Here is an 18,579-nt window from a genome sequence, read left to right as displayed (position 1 = left end):
GTTGCCCAGGGCTGTGGGGATAGATGTACTTTGAGGGTGATGACTAAAGGGTGCAGGGTTTCTGTTAGGTAATGAGAAAGTTCTAGAATTGATCGTGGAGATGCTTGCATGACCCCATGGACATATCTAAAGCCACTCAACTGTATGCTTTAAATGGATGAACTGTGTGGCATATGAATTATATCTCCATAAAACTTTCCCAAAACAAAGCTACAATTCCCAACATCACTGTAAAAACATTAATTCATAGTTTTGTTTTTTTTAAGATTTTATTTGAGAGAGATAGCAAGAGAGAACACTAGCAGGGGAGGGGCAGGAGGGGAGGGAGAAGCAGGCTCTCCTCCGAGCAGGGAGCCTGAGATAAGGCTCCATCCCAGGACCCTGGGATCATGACCTGAGGCAGATGCTTAACCAACTGAGCCACCCAGGTGCCCCTAATTTGTAGTTTTTGAGATACATCAAGATTACATTGAATCTGATGTTGTAAAATACATCACACATTTAAAATACTTCACATTCAGGGGCACCTGGCTGGCTCAGTCAGTGGAGCATATGACTCTTCATCTCAGGGTCATGAGTTCAAGACCCACATTGGGTGTGGAGCCTACTTTAAAAAAATAAATAAAATTTAAAAATAAATAAAAAAAATACTTCACATTCAGAATATGAAGTCACTTAAATGAATATAGATAGAACTTCCATGCTTTGTGACTGAAATCCTATTAAAATCTGTCTATCTGAACTGCAATCCTAGTCCTCAGTCCTCCCATCTGTTAACCTGGTGATTCTCTTGGGTAAATTTTGGTACAAATGCTAATTCCTGAGCCCCACCTGTATTCTAAGCATTGCGATAAAAGCATGAAGATTTCCATATTCCCAATAAATTTCATTTAAAAAAAAAAAAGGTTCATGCATTGAAGCATTTATGGGCACTCAGAGTCAAACTGCATTTAAAATTTTTTCTGCACCATTAAACTCCAAACTTTTACAGGAAAAAAATTGTTTTGTTATAGCAGTATCACTCAGTCCCTTGACTGCTTCCGTTATGTGCAAACACAAAACAAGATCTATCACCAAAAATCATTTTAAATTAAATATTCAGCTGACAAATCTATTAGGTCGTCCTTCACTTTGTTGAAAGCCAAGTATTGAAAACCTTCCAGTTTTATAAAGGATTTATTTTGCTTTCTCAGCATGCACAGCAAATCGGCCTTTTCAATTGTGCCTTTTGTTTGGTGCCCTGAGGGTATTCACAGCACCCTAGCGAGATTCAGGATGGGTGCAAGGTGTGCCTTTCTTTTGCAAAATGATGGAATATTGTTCAGAGGGAGGTGGGACTGCTTTGAACCTTCAGGGATTCGTGACAGACTACCCTGACCACACCTAGCTCATTAGCTTAGAGCCGGAGCTTGGGCGCTGCAACTGAGCGGGAAGGAGAGTGTAGATGATTTAGGTAATCCGCATGCACAACTCACAGAGCTCTGCAGCCCTAGGACTCTGAGCAATCAAGTGAGAGAAAGGTCTTCAAAGGAGCCTGAGAATGAACCAACAGTGCAGTTGGGAGCCACCGAAGCTAGGAGAAGGGTGTCTCAAGGAACAGAGAAGGAGCTTCTGGTTCTAGAGGCCACCCCATCACGCACCTTTCAGCAAGCCAGAAAGCCCAGCATCTTACATCCATTCCCTTGCACGGGAGGCTCTGGAGCCCCAAGTGTGCTGGCCAGAATGCAAACATCCGTGATAGCCCTGGAGGAAGCGAGGAGGAGGCAGCTTCCGCCAGAAGCTAGATCTGCGGGACAGGTGCGTCCAGCCAGAGGAAAAGGAGAACGCTAAAAGCCTAAAAGTTTTCCATCTGGGAGGCCACAGTTTGGATGATACAGATTCCTGGAGTCCCCTGAACGAACGTATGAGGATCACACAACCGGGGTATTTGTCTGCTCAGACTGCTGTAACAAAACACCACAGACTGGGGCTTACCCAGAAATTATTCTCTCGCCGTTCTGGAGGCTGGACGTTCAAGATCAATGTTTCTGAGGCCACCTTCTCACTGCGTCCTCACCTAGCCTTTCCTTTGTGCACATGCATTCCCAGTGTCCCTTTGTGTGTCCAGATTTCCTCCTCTTATAAGGACACCAGTCAGATTGGATAAGGGGGCACCCCAATGGCCTTATGTTAATCGCTCCTTTAACGGCCTGATTTCCTATTTCCTACATTCTGAGGTACTGGGGGGTTAGGAGTCCAACATACAAATTTTGGGAGGGGGAAAAAACAATTGAGCCCCTAACATCTATTACCTTCTCCCAAAATTTGTGCCAGTTTTCAGGTGGCCCTTCTGGGACAGAGAGCCACGACTGCAGTGGCATCTTCTGGCCACTAGACGAGCCAGCCCGACCGCCATCCAGGCTTGGCTGTTGCTAGAGATCATGTTGAATAAGTGAGAGTAAACTCTGTGGGAGTCCTGGTGGGATTTTTCTAGATCGATATATATTGTTAAGTGAAAAGGGTAAAGGAAAGTATGTAGGCATACTATGCTTCTATTTATATATTAAAGGGAAATGGGAGTAAAAGGGCTTTTTTTTTTTTTTGAAAGGTAGAGAAGTGGGGAGAGTCAGAGAAAGGGAGGGAGGGGACGGGGCAGGGTCAGAGAGAGACTCTCGAGCAGACTCCCCACTGAGCACAGAGTCCGACGTGGGGCTTGATCTCACAACCCCAAGATCAAGAGTCAGATGCTTAACCAAATGCACCACCCAGGGGTCCCAAGGGCATTCCTTTTTTTTTTTTTTTTTAAGATTTTATTCATTTATTTGAGAGAGTAGGAGAGAGTGAGCACGAGTTGAGGGGGGAGCATAGGGAGAGGGAGAAGCAACTCCACACTGAGCAGGAAGTCCAACATGGGGCTCAATCCCAGGACTCTGGGATCATGACCTGAGCCCCAAAGACAGACACCTAACCGACTGAGTCCCCCGGGTGCCCTCCCAAGGGCTTATGTGTTGATTATCTACACAAGGGCACACAGCACCTGCTGCCATTGGCCTCAGTAAAGGACGGGGGCAGGGATGAGAGGGGAGATTTTTCAGGTGTATTCTGCTTTTTAAAAACTAATATTCAATTTATTAAAGTTACACATTCAAAACTCAGCTTACATATCTTATTTTTTTATTTTTTAAATTTTATTTATTTTTTAAGTAATCTCTACGCCCAACGTGGGGCTCGAAATCACAACCCCAAGATCAAGAGCCGCATGCTCCACCTGCTGAGCCAGCCAGGCAACCCTATTTCTTAGTAAACATTAACCATTATTGTTAAAGGGACTTTGGTTAATACTTGACTCCATTGACACAGGAAAACACTTGAGGCTGAATTTTAAGTTTTCTATGTTTGTTTTCCTTCTGCAATACTTTTATTATCTGACTTAAGACTTAAGAATTCTCTGAGAATTACTTTGATACCTTAAAAACTTGTACGCTGATGGCTAAAATTCTCTTAGATATGCTGACAATATATGTAAATGTAAGAAGATTTCAATTTTTTTAGAAGATTTTATTTGAGAGAGAGAGAGAGCACGCTCACATGAGCGGGGTGAGGGGCAGAGGGAGAAGCAGGCTTTCCATTGAGCAGGGAGCCCGATGCGGGGCTCGATCCCAGGACTCCATGATCATGACCTGAGTCGAAGGCAGACGCTTAGCCCACTGAGCCACCCAGGTGCCCCAGGAAGATTTCAATTTTATTTTATTTATTTATTTATTTATTTTTAAGATTTTATTTATTTGCGAGAGAGAGAATGAGAGACAGAGAGCACGAGAGGGAGGAGGGTCAGAGGGAGAACGAGACTCCCTGCTGAGCAGGGAGCCTGATGTGGGACTTGATCCTGGGACTCCGGGATCATGACCTGAGCCGAAGGCAGTGGCTTAACCAACTGAGCCACCCAGGCGCCCCAAGATTTCAATTTTAAATCAAAGTCTAAATTACTCGGTTACACATTTTCAATTATAATTTATGACTGCCATAAGATTTTATTACGTATGGATTTCTAAATATTAAACTTTATTAAATATTAAATATAAACAAAATACCAACTGTATTCCATTTTCTTAACATAAAAATATTAACACTTTTGATTTTTCATTGAGATAGAATTCATACTATAAAATTCAACTGTTGAAATACAGTGATTTCTACAATATTAACAAGGTTGTACAATAATAACCACTACCTAATTCCAGAACATTTTCATGACTCCAAAAGGAGAACCCTGTCTACTAGCAATCACTCATCTCTAGTACCTGGCTTCTCCACGTAGCATGTTTTCAAGGTCCATCCATGTTGTAATGTGTTATCAGTACTTTACACTTTTTTATGATGGAGTAATATCTGTTGTATGCACATAGCACATTTTGTTTATCCATTCTTCAGTTGATGGGACACCTGAGTTGTATCTACTTTTTGGCCATCATAAATAATGCTGCTATGAATAGTTGTATACATGCTTTTGTGTGGAAGTATATTTCCAGTTCCCTTGCATATATACCCAGGAGGGGAAATTGCTGAGTCACGTGACAACTCCATGTTTAACTTTTTGAGTAACTGCAAACTGTTTTCTAAAGGGGTTGTTCCATTTTACATTCTCACTAGCAATATGTGAGGGTTTTGATTTCTCCTCACCAACACTTGCTATTGTCTGTCATTCTGATTACTAAACCACTCTGTTATCAAGGATGTGGAGTAACAGGTATTCCCAGATAGGCTGGAGTGAAAATTGAGTCATCCTTTTCCAAATATAATTTAGCAAAATTTCTTTATTCAGAAAATACACTGGCCACCTTTCCATGGCTGTACCTAGAGATCGAGCTCATTCTTTTTACAGGCTGCTGAGCGAGGGATGTTTCATAATTTATGCTTCCAATCTCCTGTAGTTATTTGATCCCCCCCCCTTAGATTTGTTTAAAATTTTGTTTGCTATTATAGTGATTCAAATGAAAATCTTGGACTCCGTCTCCTAAGATTTTCAGAGGTAATCAAGATCCTAAAGTTTGTGTGAAACATTCTTACGCTGAGCATGGCCCTTTAGATGGCCAATTTATTGATTAAGAACATTCTGTCATTGTTACTTTATGTATTTTTATTATGTTAATGGTTTGGAGAAAACGATCTCATTTTTCTTACTAGCAGAATTATACTTCTGGACCTAGAGAAGAGAAAGGAAGTGTTTTGTATTTTTGATAAACCACTTGGCATCAGGAATGAGACAGACACCACCATCTCCCCCAACACATACACACATGCTTGCAAGGTACCCAGTTGAAGATAATGATCCTTGAAAGGCTGCGTGAAGTGGCAAACTTCAGTGCTTCTGTTTTCTGCATGAAGTGCTGAAACTTGGAGTGCATTTTAGAGAAGACAAGGCAAGGAGAAGGAAGGAGATGAGAGGTATAAGGCACCTGACTGGGCCTGGGAACAGGACAGATGTCTACTAGCACCTTTTAGGAAGTTTTGCTTGGTGGCTTTGAATGGAACCCTCCCTTCTGTGTCCTCTAAAAAGTCTTCAATGAAATATCCATTTTTTAAAAAGATTTTATTTATTTGAGAGCAAGAGAGAGAGCACAAGCGGGGGGGGGGGGAGGGGCAGAGGGACAGGGAGAAGCAGACACCCCGCTGAGCAGGGCCTAATCCCAGGACCCCAGGATCATGACCTGAGCCAAAGGCAGACACAACCGACTGAGCTGCCCCAGTGCCCCTGAAATGTCCATTTTTCACTGATTACTTTATAAAATGAAGAAAAGGGCCCAGGCCTGCCCGGGGACTGCACGACACAGGAACAGAGCCTCCAAAGAGTGTTGCTGGGAGATGATTTCTTGTTCTTAGCACTTTTATCAGCTGATGATTTGGACACAAATAATACATTTAGAAATCTAGTAAGTGACTTAACAAAAGTCTGGTACTACTAACTACATTCTGAAACAAATTCCTTTCGGAACTGAGATTGTTATTTTAGAAAGCTATATGCCAAACCAATATGCAAATACTCTAGCACTTTCTTTCCCTTTTGCAGCATGTAATCATGTTTACCCTCTGGACAGGGAGGGTTATAGGAAAAATCTTGCACTAACTGTGCAGATTAAATCTGCAGATTTAGACCGGCAGAAAAATCTGCCACTGGGACGCCTGGGTGGCTCAGTTGGTTGAGCTTCTGCCTTCGGCTCAGGTCATGATCCCAGGGTCCTGGGATCGCGTCCCACATCGGGTTCCTTGTTCAGCGGGGAGGCTGCTTCTCCCTCTGCATGCCGCTCTCCCTGCTTGGGCTCTCTCTGACAGATGAATAATAAAATCTTAAAAAAAAAAAAAGAAGGAAAAATCTGCCACAAACTGTGTGGACTTGGGCAACTGTGACCATCAAAAATGTTTCCATTTTCTGTTCTCATAAGGGTTCTAGCTTCTCCACATCCTGGCCATTGCTTGTTATTTTGTTTTGTCTGATAGCAGCCAATGGGTGTAAGGTGCTCTCTCACTGTGGTTTTGATTTGCATTTCCCTAATGATCAGTGATGCTGAATTTCTCTGCGTATACTTGTGGCCATTTGTCTATCTTCTTTGGAGAGATGTCTATTCAAGTCCTTTTGCCTATTTTAATCCACTGATTTTTTAAAACTATTTTTATAGTTTTATATAGTTGGAATCATATATGGAGCCTTTTCAGACTGGTTTCTTTCACTTAGCAATATGCATTTAAGGTTCTTCCTTGTCTTTTCAAGGCTTGATAGCTCAATTACTTTTTATCACTGAATAATATTTTATTGTATGTATGAACCATAGTTTATTCATTTACTGAAGAGCATCTTGGTTCCTTCCAATTTTTGGCAATTATGAATAAATTCTTTTAAAAAAAATTAAAAAGTGCCTACACAGAACAGTTGCAAGAATACAAAAACCTTCCAAATAATCTTTATCCAGATTTTCCAATTAACATTTCACTCCATCTGGTTTATTGTTTGCTCTCTTTCTCCCTTGCTCTGTATATACATTTATTTCTAAATCATTGGAGAGTAATTTGCAGACATCATATCCCTTTCTCCATAAATATTTCAACATGTATTTCCTAAGAACAAAGACACACTCACTCACTCACTGTGGATATCTCCCAGAGTAGATAATTAAACCTCGCTGTCAAGTAAAGAACAGAAATTATGTGATTCTTTAATTTCATTTAATACATGTTATTTATTGCACCTTCAAAAGGAGTTTGGGTAACAAATTGGATTTATATACTCATTTCCTGTGCTCTTCCATTGAGAATAGCATGGACCAAGTGATCCAGTATCACCTCACCAGAGCTGAGGTGTCTCTGGATGAGCCCTAAGACAAAAAGGGCATTCAGGGGGCATTCCTAGAGAGTGAGCTTTTTGAGCAGAAGAAGCCTCGCATATTACAAAGCTGTTTTGGAATTAGATTTGCTTTAAAATCTATTCTCTCTATAAAGCATCTTGGACGATTCTCTAGCAAATAATGTTAATGTGACAGTTTTAATGTGTTTAGAGTTTTGTTGCTCAAATCTTTGACAACTGGTAAGCAGTGAAAGGAGGCAAACCCTCCATATACTGGTCTTTAAAAAAAAAAGATTTTATTTATTTATTTGAGAGAAAGAGCACAATCGGGGTGAGAGGCAGAGGGAGAAGCAGGCTGTCTGCTGAGCAGAGAATCCAATGCAGGGCTTGATCCCGGGACCCTGGGATCATGACCTGAGCCAAAGGCAGACGCCCAACTGAGTCACCCAGGCGCCCCCCATATACTGGTCTTTTTAACTTATCAAACATCCAGACTGACTGTAATTAACACGTCTGTATTGTATACTTGAAATTTGCTAGGGGAGGGGCACCTGGGTGGCTCAGTCGTTAAGCGTCTACCTTCAGCTCAGGTCATGATCCCAGGGTCCTGGGATCGAGCCCCGCATCGGGCCCTTTGCTCCGTGGGAAGCCTGCTTCTCCTTCTCTCACTCCCCCTGCTTGTGTTCCCTCTCTCGCTGTGTCTCTGTCAAATAAATAAATAAAAATCTTTAAAAAAAAAAAAATTTGCTAGGGGAGTAGATCTTACGTGTTTTTACCCCCCCCCAAAAAAAGAAAAAGTAACCATGTGAGGTGATGAATATGTTAATTAGCTTGATAATTAGTTTGATTGTGGTGATTTCACAATATATACATATATCAAATTATCAAATTGTATACCTCAAATATATACAGTTTTTGTCAATTAGACCTCAATAAAGCTGGAAACAAATTCTGAAGGGTGAGAAAAGCAGAGAGTAGCTGTGCTGTAAAGCAGTGATTTCAATAAACATGGTGAGTAAATGTAACATGGGTTAGAAACAATTCAAATCTTGGTTCCCACACAGATAGTGCGCATTTGTTTTCCCCCCAGTGGCCTGCAATTAGAGGGAGGTATATACATTATTCACAATTTCAAGTAACAGAAAGTGCTGTAGATCAGCACCAGTCAACTGCAAACAATTCAGGCTCAAGTGACACTTAAAATCATCACATTAATTCCATGCCAAAGGTAAAAATCAAACGTCATGGGCGGGGTTTACCGCTGGTAAAGTCCCACAGACCCCGTATGTGGCCCATACAGGAGGGTTTGATAACTGTTTTACCTAGTTGGGAAAAGGGACAGGGAGAAAATATCCAAATGAATGTGAATCTTCTCTTTTCCACCATACCGTTCCCTAATCCCCCTAGAGTATTGTCGTGTTATGTAAATTAACCCACTGCCTTCTTTCTTTAAAAGCTGATACTCTACATCAAACTTTTTTTTTAAAGATTTTATTTGAGACAGAGAGAGCACAAGCAGGGGGTAGGGGAGAGGCAGCAGGCAGAGGGAGAGGCAGGCCAGGGAACCCCATGTGGGGCTCGATCCCAGGACCCCAGGATCATGAGCTGAAGGCAGACTCTTAACCGACTGAGTCACCAAGACACCCCAGCATCAAACTCTTTCTTCAGCAAATAGTTTAAAAATGAATGAAGATGCCACCCAGAGGGGCACCCGGCGGGCTCAGCATGCAACTCTTAATCTAAGGGTCGTGAGTTCAAGCCCCACACTGGGTGTGGAGCCTACTTAAAATAAAAAATAAAAATAAAAAATAATTTTAAAAAAGATGACACCCAGAAAGGAAAGCATATTCATGGTGGTTCTAGGAACTGTAGCTCCAGAAGTTACCATTAGCAAGCGTCATTGGACAGTATGTGGTTTTAGGATGCAGACTGAACCATAAGTCAAGCTTCAGGAAGTGTGATTTTTGGTTACTATGGTAACTTATTGGAAAAAAAATCAACTTCTTTGCAGTTATCACAGAACAAGCAAACAAAAGAAGGAAAAAAAAGACATGGATTAAAACAGAGCCCTTGGGGCGCCTGGCTGGCTCAGTCGGTGGGGCCTGCGACTCTTGATCTCAGGGTTGTCAGTTTGAGCCCCAAGCTGGATGTAGCGATTACTGAAAAATAAAATCTTAAAAAGAAAAAAAAGGGATGCCTGGGTGGCTCAGTCAGTTAAGCGTCTGCCTTCGGCTCAGTTCATGATCCCAGGGTCCTGGGATCAAGCCCTGCATGGGGCCCTTTGCTCCGCTGGGAGCCTCCTTCTCCTTCTCCCTCCGCCTGCAACTCTGCCTATTTGTGCTCTGTCAAATAAATAAATAAAAATATTTTAAAGATTTTTATTTATTTATTTGACAGAGAGAGACACAGCAAGAGGGAACATAAGCAGGGGGAGTGGGAGAGGGAGAAGCAGGCATCCCGCGGTGCAAGGAGCCGGATGCGGAACTTGATCCCAGGACCCTGGGATCATGACCTGAGCCGCAGGCAAACGCTTAACGACTGAGCCACCTAGGCGCTCCAATAAATAAAATCTAAAAAAAAAAAAGCACATATATAGAGAAAGGGAGAGAATAGTAAAGCAAATGTGGCAACTCTTGGTAGATGAACCAATACAATACCCAGAAACTGGCTACCTCCACATTTCTTACACGTGAGAAAAATAATTCCCTGAATCGGTTAGCTAGTTTGCATTTTGCAGCTGCAACTGTTCCTAATGGATTATTCAGCCAACTCCAATTCACCTTCTACAAGTGAAGAATCACGCTATAAAACTGACACTCTGAAAGAGAGAAACGGACTTAGAGTTCTAGTAACTTAACAAAAGGCACTTAACTACATGGTGCTTAAGTACAGTAACTTCTAAAGTGCAAAAATCAGAATGAGATTTGTGATGAGTGCTTTGTAAAACGCAAAGTGCTATACAAATACGAGAAGTTTTTAAAGCTGAGTTTATGCTTTTTTTTCCACTTTTATGCTGTGTTTAAGATGTTGGCCAGAAAAGTTAACACTGTAGAAACACTATTTTGTTGCACACAGAACTCTTTATGTTCATTGCTGGCTTATAAGGAAATCCCTCTGCATCAGTATTTAGGTCTTTCTCTGTACAACTACATAGGAGGTAGCAAACTGTTATACTGTCTTTAATTCAGAAGCTTAGGAAAGCCAGTACCTATTTCTGGCTCCTTTAAAGGAGGCATAGTCAAAATACACTGCTTAATGCTCCAGGCATTGTGTGAAGTGGCTTACATATCTTGTGTAATTCTCACAAAAATTCAGTGCATTTCATGCAATTGTTATTTCATCATATGTAAATGAGGAAGATAACTATACTTTTATTTCATAGGGCTGTTGTAAGGTTTAAGAGACTATACATAAAGCACTTAGCACAGTAGCGGGCAAAAAGTAAGTGCTAAATATACATTTACCATTTACTGGTACCCTTATTTTACTGATAGACAGACACAGAGAAAATCAATTTTCTGCCTTTTCCTATTTTTCTTTTTTAAAAAATTAACTCCCCGTTCAAGAGGGGGAAACAGGAAATCCCCATGACCGTGGCTGAGCTTAAAAGACAGGAGACCCCTGTTTTGATTTGGAGCTCAACTGTCCTCACCCCGTACCTACCAACGCCTGGCTAAGCGAGCTGCTCAGTAAGTACTTGCTGAATTAACGAATTAATTCTAGCCTGGGTTAGCTAGATCTTTCTGGGTTGGGTAGAACTTTCAAGTCTCTTCGCTGGTGCCCCATCTGCAGACCCGGAAGAGGCTGTTCAGACCTGTTCGGGGAAACGACCTCGTCGTCCCTTCTCAAAAGCAGGTTACCGAGGGCCGTCGCCCCCGAGCCACTGCGACTTCAAGGGTCCCAACCTACACTCACCACACTCTGCAATGGACTCTGCCTGCCCCCGTCGCAGGCCACTGCCACATTTCCGCCGCCCCCGCCTCCTTCCGGGAAGGCGCACGCGCACTGCGAAGGCCTCAGCGCGCCGCACTTCCCTGCGAACTACACCTCCCACAATCCCAATCGGCCGGACCACCCCCTCGGGGCAGGTGGGAGCGGGGGCGGAGCGGATCGCCCCGAGGCGGGGCGGAGCCTTCCGAATTGTCCTGCCTGTGTCCCCAGGGTAGAGTTCGTTTTAGGCGAGGTTCTTGGGTTTCCTGTTAAAGTAGGACCTCTGTCCCGATTAGGTCCGATTCTGTCCTCCGTCCCCACTGTGGTCCCCTCAGGGCTAGCCGACCGATGGTTTAGTCCAGCGGAGACACTCCCCCTGGGCCGCAGCGAGATGGCAGAGAGCGAAGGGCAGACCGCGCACGCATGCGCAGAGGCGCAGCATGGGGGCGGGAGCCGCTAAGCGCCTTCCCCAAGGCTGTGGAGGTGAGTAGGGGGCGGGGAGAGGCGTGTCCCGCGTCAGGACTGACCGCTGCCGCGCAATGGCCACCGTGGGCTCAGCCACCACCATCCCAACTCTAAAGCCGTTGACCCCAACTGTCCAGAAAATTGGGGTCCCCAGGAACTCAGTTTTAGCGTTTGTACATCAAAGTCCCACTTGCACTTAAACCACTTCTGGCATTTCATCGCCATTATCTCGGTGTAAGTTGTCCTCTTCTGCTAAACCATGCGTTTTATTTTATTTTTTTTTAATAACGTGTCGGGAGGGCCCACCTTTCATCTTGGTTTTCTAGCACGTAGCAAACAGCTCCTTCTTGATAAGGTGGGGAGCTTCAAGTCTTTTGGACCCTTGATTCTATTCAATTTAGTGTCAGAGTAGGTACATACTTGCTCGTGTTCTCTGTTTCATGTGTGATAAGTCTCATGAGAAGACTCCTTGAGATGATGAAGACAGTATTACACTAAGATGGAGTGGAGGTGATGAAGTTTATAATCTGCTAGGGATACAGAGAATTAAGCAAGACCTTATTGTGCCCTAAACCTGACCATTTTCCTTACACCTTGCTGTGTGACTGGGTTATGTTGCTTAACCTTCTGGGCCGACATTTTCTCTTAAAATGATAAGATTGGATTAAATCTCTAAGAACCTACCAGCTCTGAAATTCTGTGGTTGGTTAGTGAGGAGTAGAATCCAGATTATATCACAATATGTTAATACTAAGCATCATCAACTTCCATTTTTCTGCTAACAAAAGTGAAGTATAGCTATAAGCATTTGGCAGCAGCATGAGAAAGAACTGCCCCTTATTGTACCTGTAATTTCCTTATTGCTGAAAATACGAGATTTGCTGATAATACAGCTTTCTTCACTCTATATTTGTTGTCTGTTTGTAGACCATCTCTAGGAAGATACCTGGGTACAATTATGAACACGATGTATGTGACAATGGCTCAAATCTTAAGATCTCATCTGATAAATGTTTCAACGATATCTAATAGAGTGAAAATGCTCCCATATCTTGGTGTCATTAGAAATAGAATGATGTCAACTCATAAATCCAAAAAGAAGATGAGAGAATATTATAGGCTGCTAAGTCTGGATGAAGGATGCTCTGCAGATGATGTCAGGGAATCTTTTCATAAGCTTGCCAAGCAATACCATCCAGACGGTGGCTCTAGTACTGCGGATTCTGCAACATTTATAAGGATCGAAGAAGCTTATAGGAAGGTGCTTTCTCACGTGCTAGAACAAACAAATGCCCGACAGAATAAAGTTGAAGAAGCAGAGGAAGAAGAAGACAAATTCAAATATAAAACACCCCAACACCGGCATTATTTAAGTTTTGAAGGTATTGGTTTTGGAACTCCAAGTCAACGAGAGAAGCAATATAGGCAGTTTAGAGCAGACCGTGCAACTGAGCAAGTGATGGAATATCAGAAGCAGAAACTACAAAGCCAGTATTTCGTCGATAGTTTGATTGTTAAAGATGTAAGACAGAGTAAAGAACAAAAGATAACTCAAGCTATAGAGCGTTTAGTAGAGGATCTCATTCAGGAATCAATGGCCAGAGGAGACTTTGACAATCTCAGTGGGAAGGGAAAACCTCTAAAAAAATTTTCTGGCTGTTCATATATTGATCCCATGACTCACAACCTTAACAGAATATTGATCGATAATGGATACCAACCAGAATGGATCCTAATGCAAAAGGAAATAAAGGATACCATTGATCAACTCAGAGAGGCGATTTTAGTGTCAAGGAAAAAACTTGGGAATCCAATGACACCAACTGAACAGAAACAGTGGAGCCAAGTTTGTGAGCAGTTTCAAGAAAACATCAGAAAACTAAACAAGCGAATTAATGATTTTAATTTAATCGTTCCCCTCCTGTCCAGGCAAAAAGTCCATTTTGATGCACAGAAAGAAATTGCCAGAGCCCAGGAAGTATATGAAAGCCTTATAAAAACAGAAGAAGTCACAGATAAAAACCCAGCCAACACTGATGAGGGAGAAGGGGAGAAAACACCTGAAGTCAAGACAAGTTTTTTTAACTGGGTGAATGTGTGGAAATTTATTAAAATATGACCACTTAAATATTCACAGTACTGCCTCAAACCATTTTCAGTTGTACTGACATCACACTTAGAAGCTGAGATTTATTGCTGTAACACAAGAGTCTGAGAACCGTGAGTCTCTGTACTTTTTACAAAACTAATCACCTCTCCAGTGATGTGTGAGTGAGAAAGCTGTAAGAAACTGAGCCTGAGAAACATTGAACCAGCTTTGCTCTGAGGGTGTTGCAAGAAAAGAAGAGAACTCCTAGGAAAACAATTTAACCCATTCTGGACTTTAAATGTCAGTCATGGGTAAAATGAGTTAGGACAAGGACTCAGACGGGATCATATAAAGGGTATTCCGAAAAGTCTTAGTGCAGTTTTCAGCTCTAATACCTCAAAAACAGTTGCTGATGCCATCTTCAAACATAGTTACTGAAACAAAGAACAACAAAAAACCTTAAAAAGTATTATCAAAGTTCACAAAACTAGGGGCGCCTGGGTGGCTCAGTCGTTAAGCGTCTGCCTTCAGCTCCGGTCATGATCCCAGGATCCTGGGATCGAGCCCCGCATCGGGCTCCCTGCTCCGCGGGAAGCCTGCTTCTCCCTCTCCCACTCCCCCTGCTTGTGTTCCCTCTCTCTCTGTGTCTCTCTCTGTCATATAAATAAATAAAATCTTTAAAAAAAAAAAAAAGTTCACAAAACTAAAGAAGTATAGACTGTAGGCAAGCAAACCTTCACATGATGAATGTTTCTTGCAAGGTTGCTGCATTTATACACCTGAGGTTATTAAAGCTTACAACTGTTCTAAGACTTTTAGGACACTCCATGTGGGTGGAAATGTTACAATCAGGAAATTAGCCCAATGGAGTTAATGCACTCTTCCTTTTTCATAGACCTTCTCTGTGGGTACTGAATAAAAACAAAACAAAACCAAAAAGCACGAAATACCTGGGTTGTACTTTTTCCTGCCTAACTTCATTATCTTGGCTGTAGAAATCCATCAGCCGGACGCCTGGGTGGCTCAGTTGGTTAAGCGACTGCCTTCGGTTCAGGTCATGATCCTGGAGTCCCGGGATCGAGTCCCACATCAGGCTCCCTGCTCGGCGGGGAGTCTACTTCTCCCTCTGACCCTCCCCCCTTCATGCTCTCTCTCTCTCTCTCTCAAATAAATAAATAAAATCTTTAATAAAAAAAAAAAAAAGAAATCCATCAGCCAAGCTAGTTGATATAGCTGTTCTAGAAATAGACTCCAGTGGCCACTTTTAAAAGAGTTTGGGTGTATTCTCTGCCCTTTTGGAGGTAAAAGAAAAAAAAAACTCCTTGGGCTCAGTGGAAACTTAAGGTTTCACTTCTGGCTTCATCTCTAAGTTTACCTGAAGCCTCTCTGTGTCATGTTTCAGATTCCCCAGAGGCTTTTTCCATCTGAAAATCTCAGTGTAGGGATCCAGTTTCTGATCTGAGGAACCCTTTCATAAATGAAAAGATGTCTGAATTTTGCGCCAGTTTGCACTTTTGGCAAATGACAAGAGATTGATATTCATGAGATTGTTGCGTTCTGTCCACTTTCAGAAAATCTAACTTTTTTAGGTTTGCGTAATTGCGTTAGCCACAGAATTGGGCAACTAGAAGAATATAGAGAGTGGTCAAAGAGAGCGGATCTGTTTCCTTATTGAACTCAGAGTTCTGGATTATGGATGTGGTTCAGAAGGGGCCCTTGCCACTCTGATTTTGAAAGAACAAGTTATTTTGTAAAGTGCATGATGGTTAAGTAAAACTGCGTCTTCAAAGGAAATGTCAGGACTTTCTGCTTAGATGATGGGGTAATTAATTGGTATAATATGTCATTGTTTTACTGAATGAGTTATGTGCCTTCTCCAATTACGGCATTACTCTAAACAAAATTGTGAACAGTAGGTAATATAGCTACATAATAAGAACTATAGTTATAAAACATTTTAGAAGGCTAGGATTCTGTGAATCTTGTTAACAGTGGGAATTAGAGGTGCGCCTGGGTGGTTCAGTCGGTTAAGCGTCTGCCTTCAGCTCAGGTCATGATCCCAGGGTCCTGGGATGGAGCCCCACATCGGGCTCCCTGCTCAGTGGGGAGCCTGCATCTCCTTCTCCCTCTGTTCCTCCCCCTGCTTGTGTGTGCGCGCATTCTATCTCTCTCAAATAGAATAAACAAAATCTTAAAAAAAAAAAAAGAATGGGAATTAAATGTATGACACCTATTTGCATTGCAGCAACATAATATAAAGGAAACCATTTTGGGGCTCCTGGGTGGCTCAGTCAGTTGGGCATCTGCCTTCAGCTCAGGTCATGATCCTGGGGTCCTGGGATTGAGCCCCGCATTGGGCTCTCTGCTCAGTGGGGAGCCTGCTTCTCCCCCTCCCACTCCCCCTGCTTGTGCTCTCTCTCTCTCTCTCCCTGTCAAATAATTAAATAAATCTTAAAAAAAAAAAATCAAAGGAAACCATTTTCAATATTGGATAACGGGAAGGTAAAGTTACCAGAAAGCACTAGTAAATCCTTAATTTCAGCACAGCATGCTTTATGTTTGTAAATGTTGTCTATATTAATAAGGTGAATAAAGTTCATTTGAATGATTATACAACGGTCCCTTGTTATATAAACAACTACTAAGAATAATAACTGAATTTTTGGCTGATCACCTGAATAAATACTTTTTCTCTTTTTGATTGATGATATAAAAACTGTGAACAGAGATTATTCCTGTGAAGAAGGCAATTTCACTTATGGAAAAACAGATTCACTAATTGAAGGAACTAAGTTTCAGGCCAGAGAAAAGATTTTGGCCGGTTGGTCAGCGTTTGTTGAATGGTGATCTGACGCTCCTCCCTCCTTTGAGGCAGCCTTGACCTTTTTCTGTTAGTGTTTCACCTTCTAACTTTGCCACCTGGATTTTCAGGTGTAGTAGTAGGGTCTGAACTCATTACTAGGCATGCATCAAACTCTGCCTGATTCCCAGCCTTGGATTTCAGGGCTCCTTTCTTCAGACTCTAGGACCAGGACCCTGGTCCAACACCCTGAGGACAGAACCTCAGAATCCCTGTGGCTTTTGGCTCCCAGCTGTATGAAATGGTTTTTACCCTTGTTCTGTGTACCTGAGTCTGGTTTGGTACCTCCGGGCTCTAGTTTTCTGTTCTTTGATAGAACCGTTGCAGTATTATTCCTTTTCTTCATCGAGCTCCCAGGACAGAGCTCTGCTCCTGGGGGTGGGGAGCCTCCCAGAGATGGGAGTCCCTTGTGACCTTATCTGTATGACCAGGACCTGCTACTTCCTGACGTACGTCCCTGCTGCCAACTGCCTGGGACTGCCATCACTGGGACCCAGCCATCGTTTGGGACATACTTGGTACCTCTCGGACACCCCTCACGCTGGTTTGCTTGTTCCTAGAAGTATTGCCTTTCCTTTTCGACAATGTTCTGTTCATTCGACATACATTTATCCAGGTCCTGAAAGGGAAGCTCCGTTCCACCATCTGGATGATCAGAAATCAGTAACTGAGGGGGGGCGGCAAATGGACCCCTCAGCCCCAAATGTAACCCCCAGATACTCATTTTGTTTGGCATTATTGCTGCTACCACCACCCTGCTTCCCGGGCAGGGGACACTGGCCTCCCTCTCCTCCCCTGGCCTAAGGGCAGACCCACAAATGTGGCATAATACTTCTTGCCCAGCTGAGACCAGACTGGAACTTCAAATTACAACTTGCCTCAAGGCTTGGGATGACATAAGCAAAGGGAAGACAGTCCCTGGGACAGGAGAACCTGGCCTGTGGCCCTCCCCAGTTTGTTTCTGAGCCCAGTCCCCAGCCTGCTGTAGAATGGCAGAGCCCACCACCCTCCCACCTCTGAGAGAATCCTCAGGTGCACTCAGTATGCCTCCACTCCCCCAAATCTAGATTTAGGAAACTAAAGACTAAGGAATTTTCTTTCCTGCTGAGACCAACTTCAGAGGTCTGGCTTCCTCTTTGAGGACCCACGTTTTCCCTAGATGATTGATGTATGGCCCTATCCCCCAGGCCCCCTATATGACAGGTCCTATCTGAGAATCTCAACAGGACAGATATATCAAAGAGGCTTAACATTGTTATAAGAGAGACCTACTCCAAAAAGAGAAATAAAGTCTTTTTTTTTTTTTTCAGATTTTATTTATTTGACAGAGAGAGCACAAGCAGAGGGAGAGAGAGGGGGAAGCAGGCTCCCTGCTGAGCAAGGAGCCCGATGTGGGAAGGCAGCCGCTTAACCAACTAAGCCACCCAGGTGTCCCAAGAGATAAAGTCTTTAAAAAGACGGGGGAGGGGGCACCTAGGGTGGCTCAGTCAGTTAAGTGTCTGCCTTCGGCACAGGTCATGCTCTCAGGGTCCTGGGATCCAACCCGTGTTGGACTCTGTGCTCAGCGGGGAGTCTGCTTGTCCCTCTCCCTCTGCCGCTCACGCTCTCTCTCTCAAATAAATAAAATTTCAGAAAAAAGAGAGAGACCTACTTGTAGTTGTGGGGCGGGTCCTTCCTGGTGTACCTTGAGGACCTTCTAGCAAGGAGCATGCGGTCCAATGGTGACTCAGCTTTAGAATTTCGAGCTGGGGGCGCCTGGGTGGCTCAGTTGGTTAAGCGACTGCCTTCGGCTCAGGTCATGATCCTGGAGTCCCGGGATCGAGTCCCGCATCGGGCTCCTTGCTCAGCAGGGAGTCTGCTTCTCCCTCTGACCCTCCCCCCTCTCATGCTCTCTGCCTCTCATTCTCTCTCTCGCAAATA

The 18,579-nt window shown here is 43.2% G+C and overlaps 1 protein-coding gene across 2 annotated transcripts; it reads left to right on the top strand.

The window, feature by feature from the left end:
• Nucleotides 1-11,398: 11,398 nt before the first annotated feature.
• Nucleotides 11,399-14,738, top strand: DNAJC28 (DnaJ heat shock protein family (Hsp40) member C28). 2 transcript variants are annotated; one of them, XM_006736490.3, is made up of 2 exons: nt 11,399-11,728; nt 12,638-14,738. In XM_006736490.3, the coding sequence occupies exon 2, from the start codon at nt 12,669-12,671 to the stop codon at nt 13,827-13,829; it is 1,161 nt and encodes a 386-aa protein (XP_006736553.1). In that variant the 5' UTR covers nt 11,399-11,728; nt 12,638-12,668; the 3' UTR covers nt 13,830-14,738. The 2 variants fall into 2 exon arrangements, with proteins under 2 accessions (XP_006736553.1, XP_030887263.1); XM_031031403.2 differs by lacking the exon at nt 11,399-11,728 and adding an exon at nt 11,735-11,944.
• The last annotated feature ends 3,841 nt before the right edge of the window (nt 14,739-18,579 follow it).

The sequence above is a fragment of the Leptonychotes weddellii genome, chromosome 1 (genome assembly GCF_054177405.1).
Source record: "Leptonychotes weddellii isolate Sample4059 chromosome 1, ASM5417740v2, whole genome shotgun sequence".
Taxonomy (NCBI): domain Eukaryota; kingdom Metazoa; phylum Chordata; class Mammalia; order Carnivora; family Phocidae; genus Leptonychotes; species Leptonychotes weddellii.
The sequence above is the reverse complement of the archived record's forward strand: the minus strand, read 5'-3'. Positions and strand labels throughout refer to the sequence as shown.

Coding starts and splice junctions, on each gene's coding strand:
- DNAJC28 (XM_006736490.3), top strand. CDS start 12,669: ATGAACACGATGTATGTGACAATGGCTCAAATCTTAAGATCTCATCTG.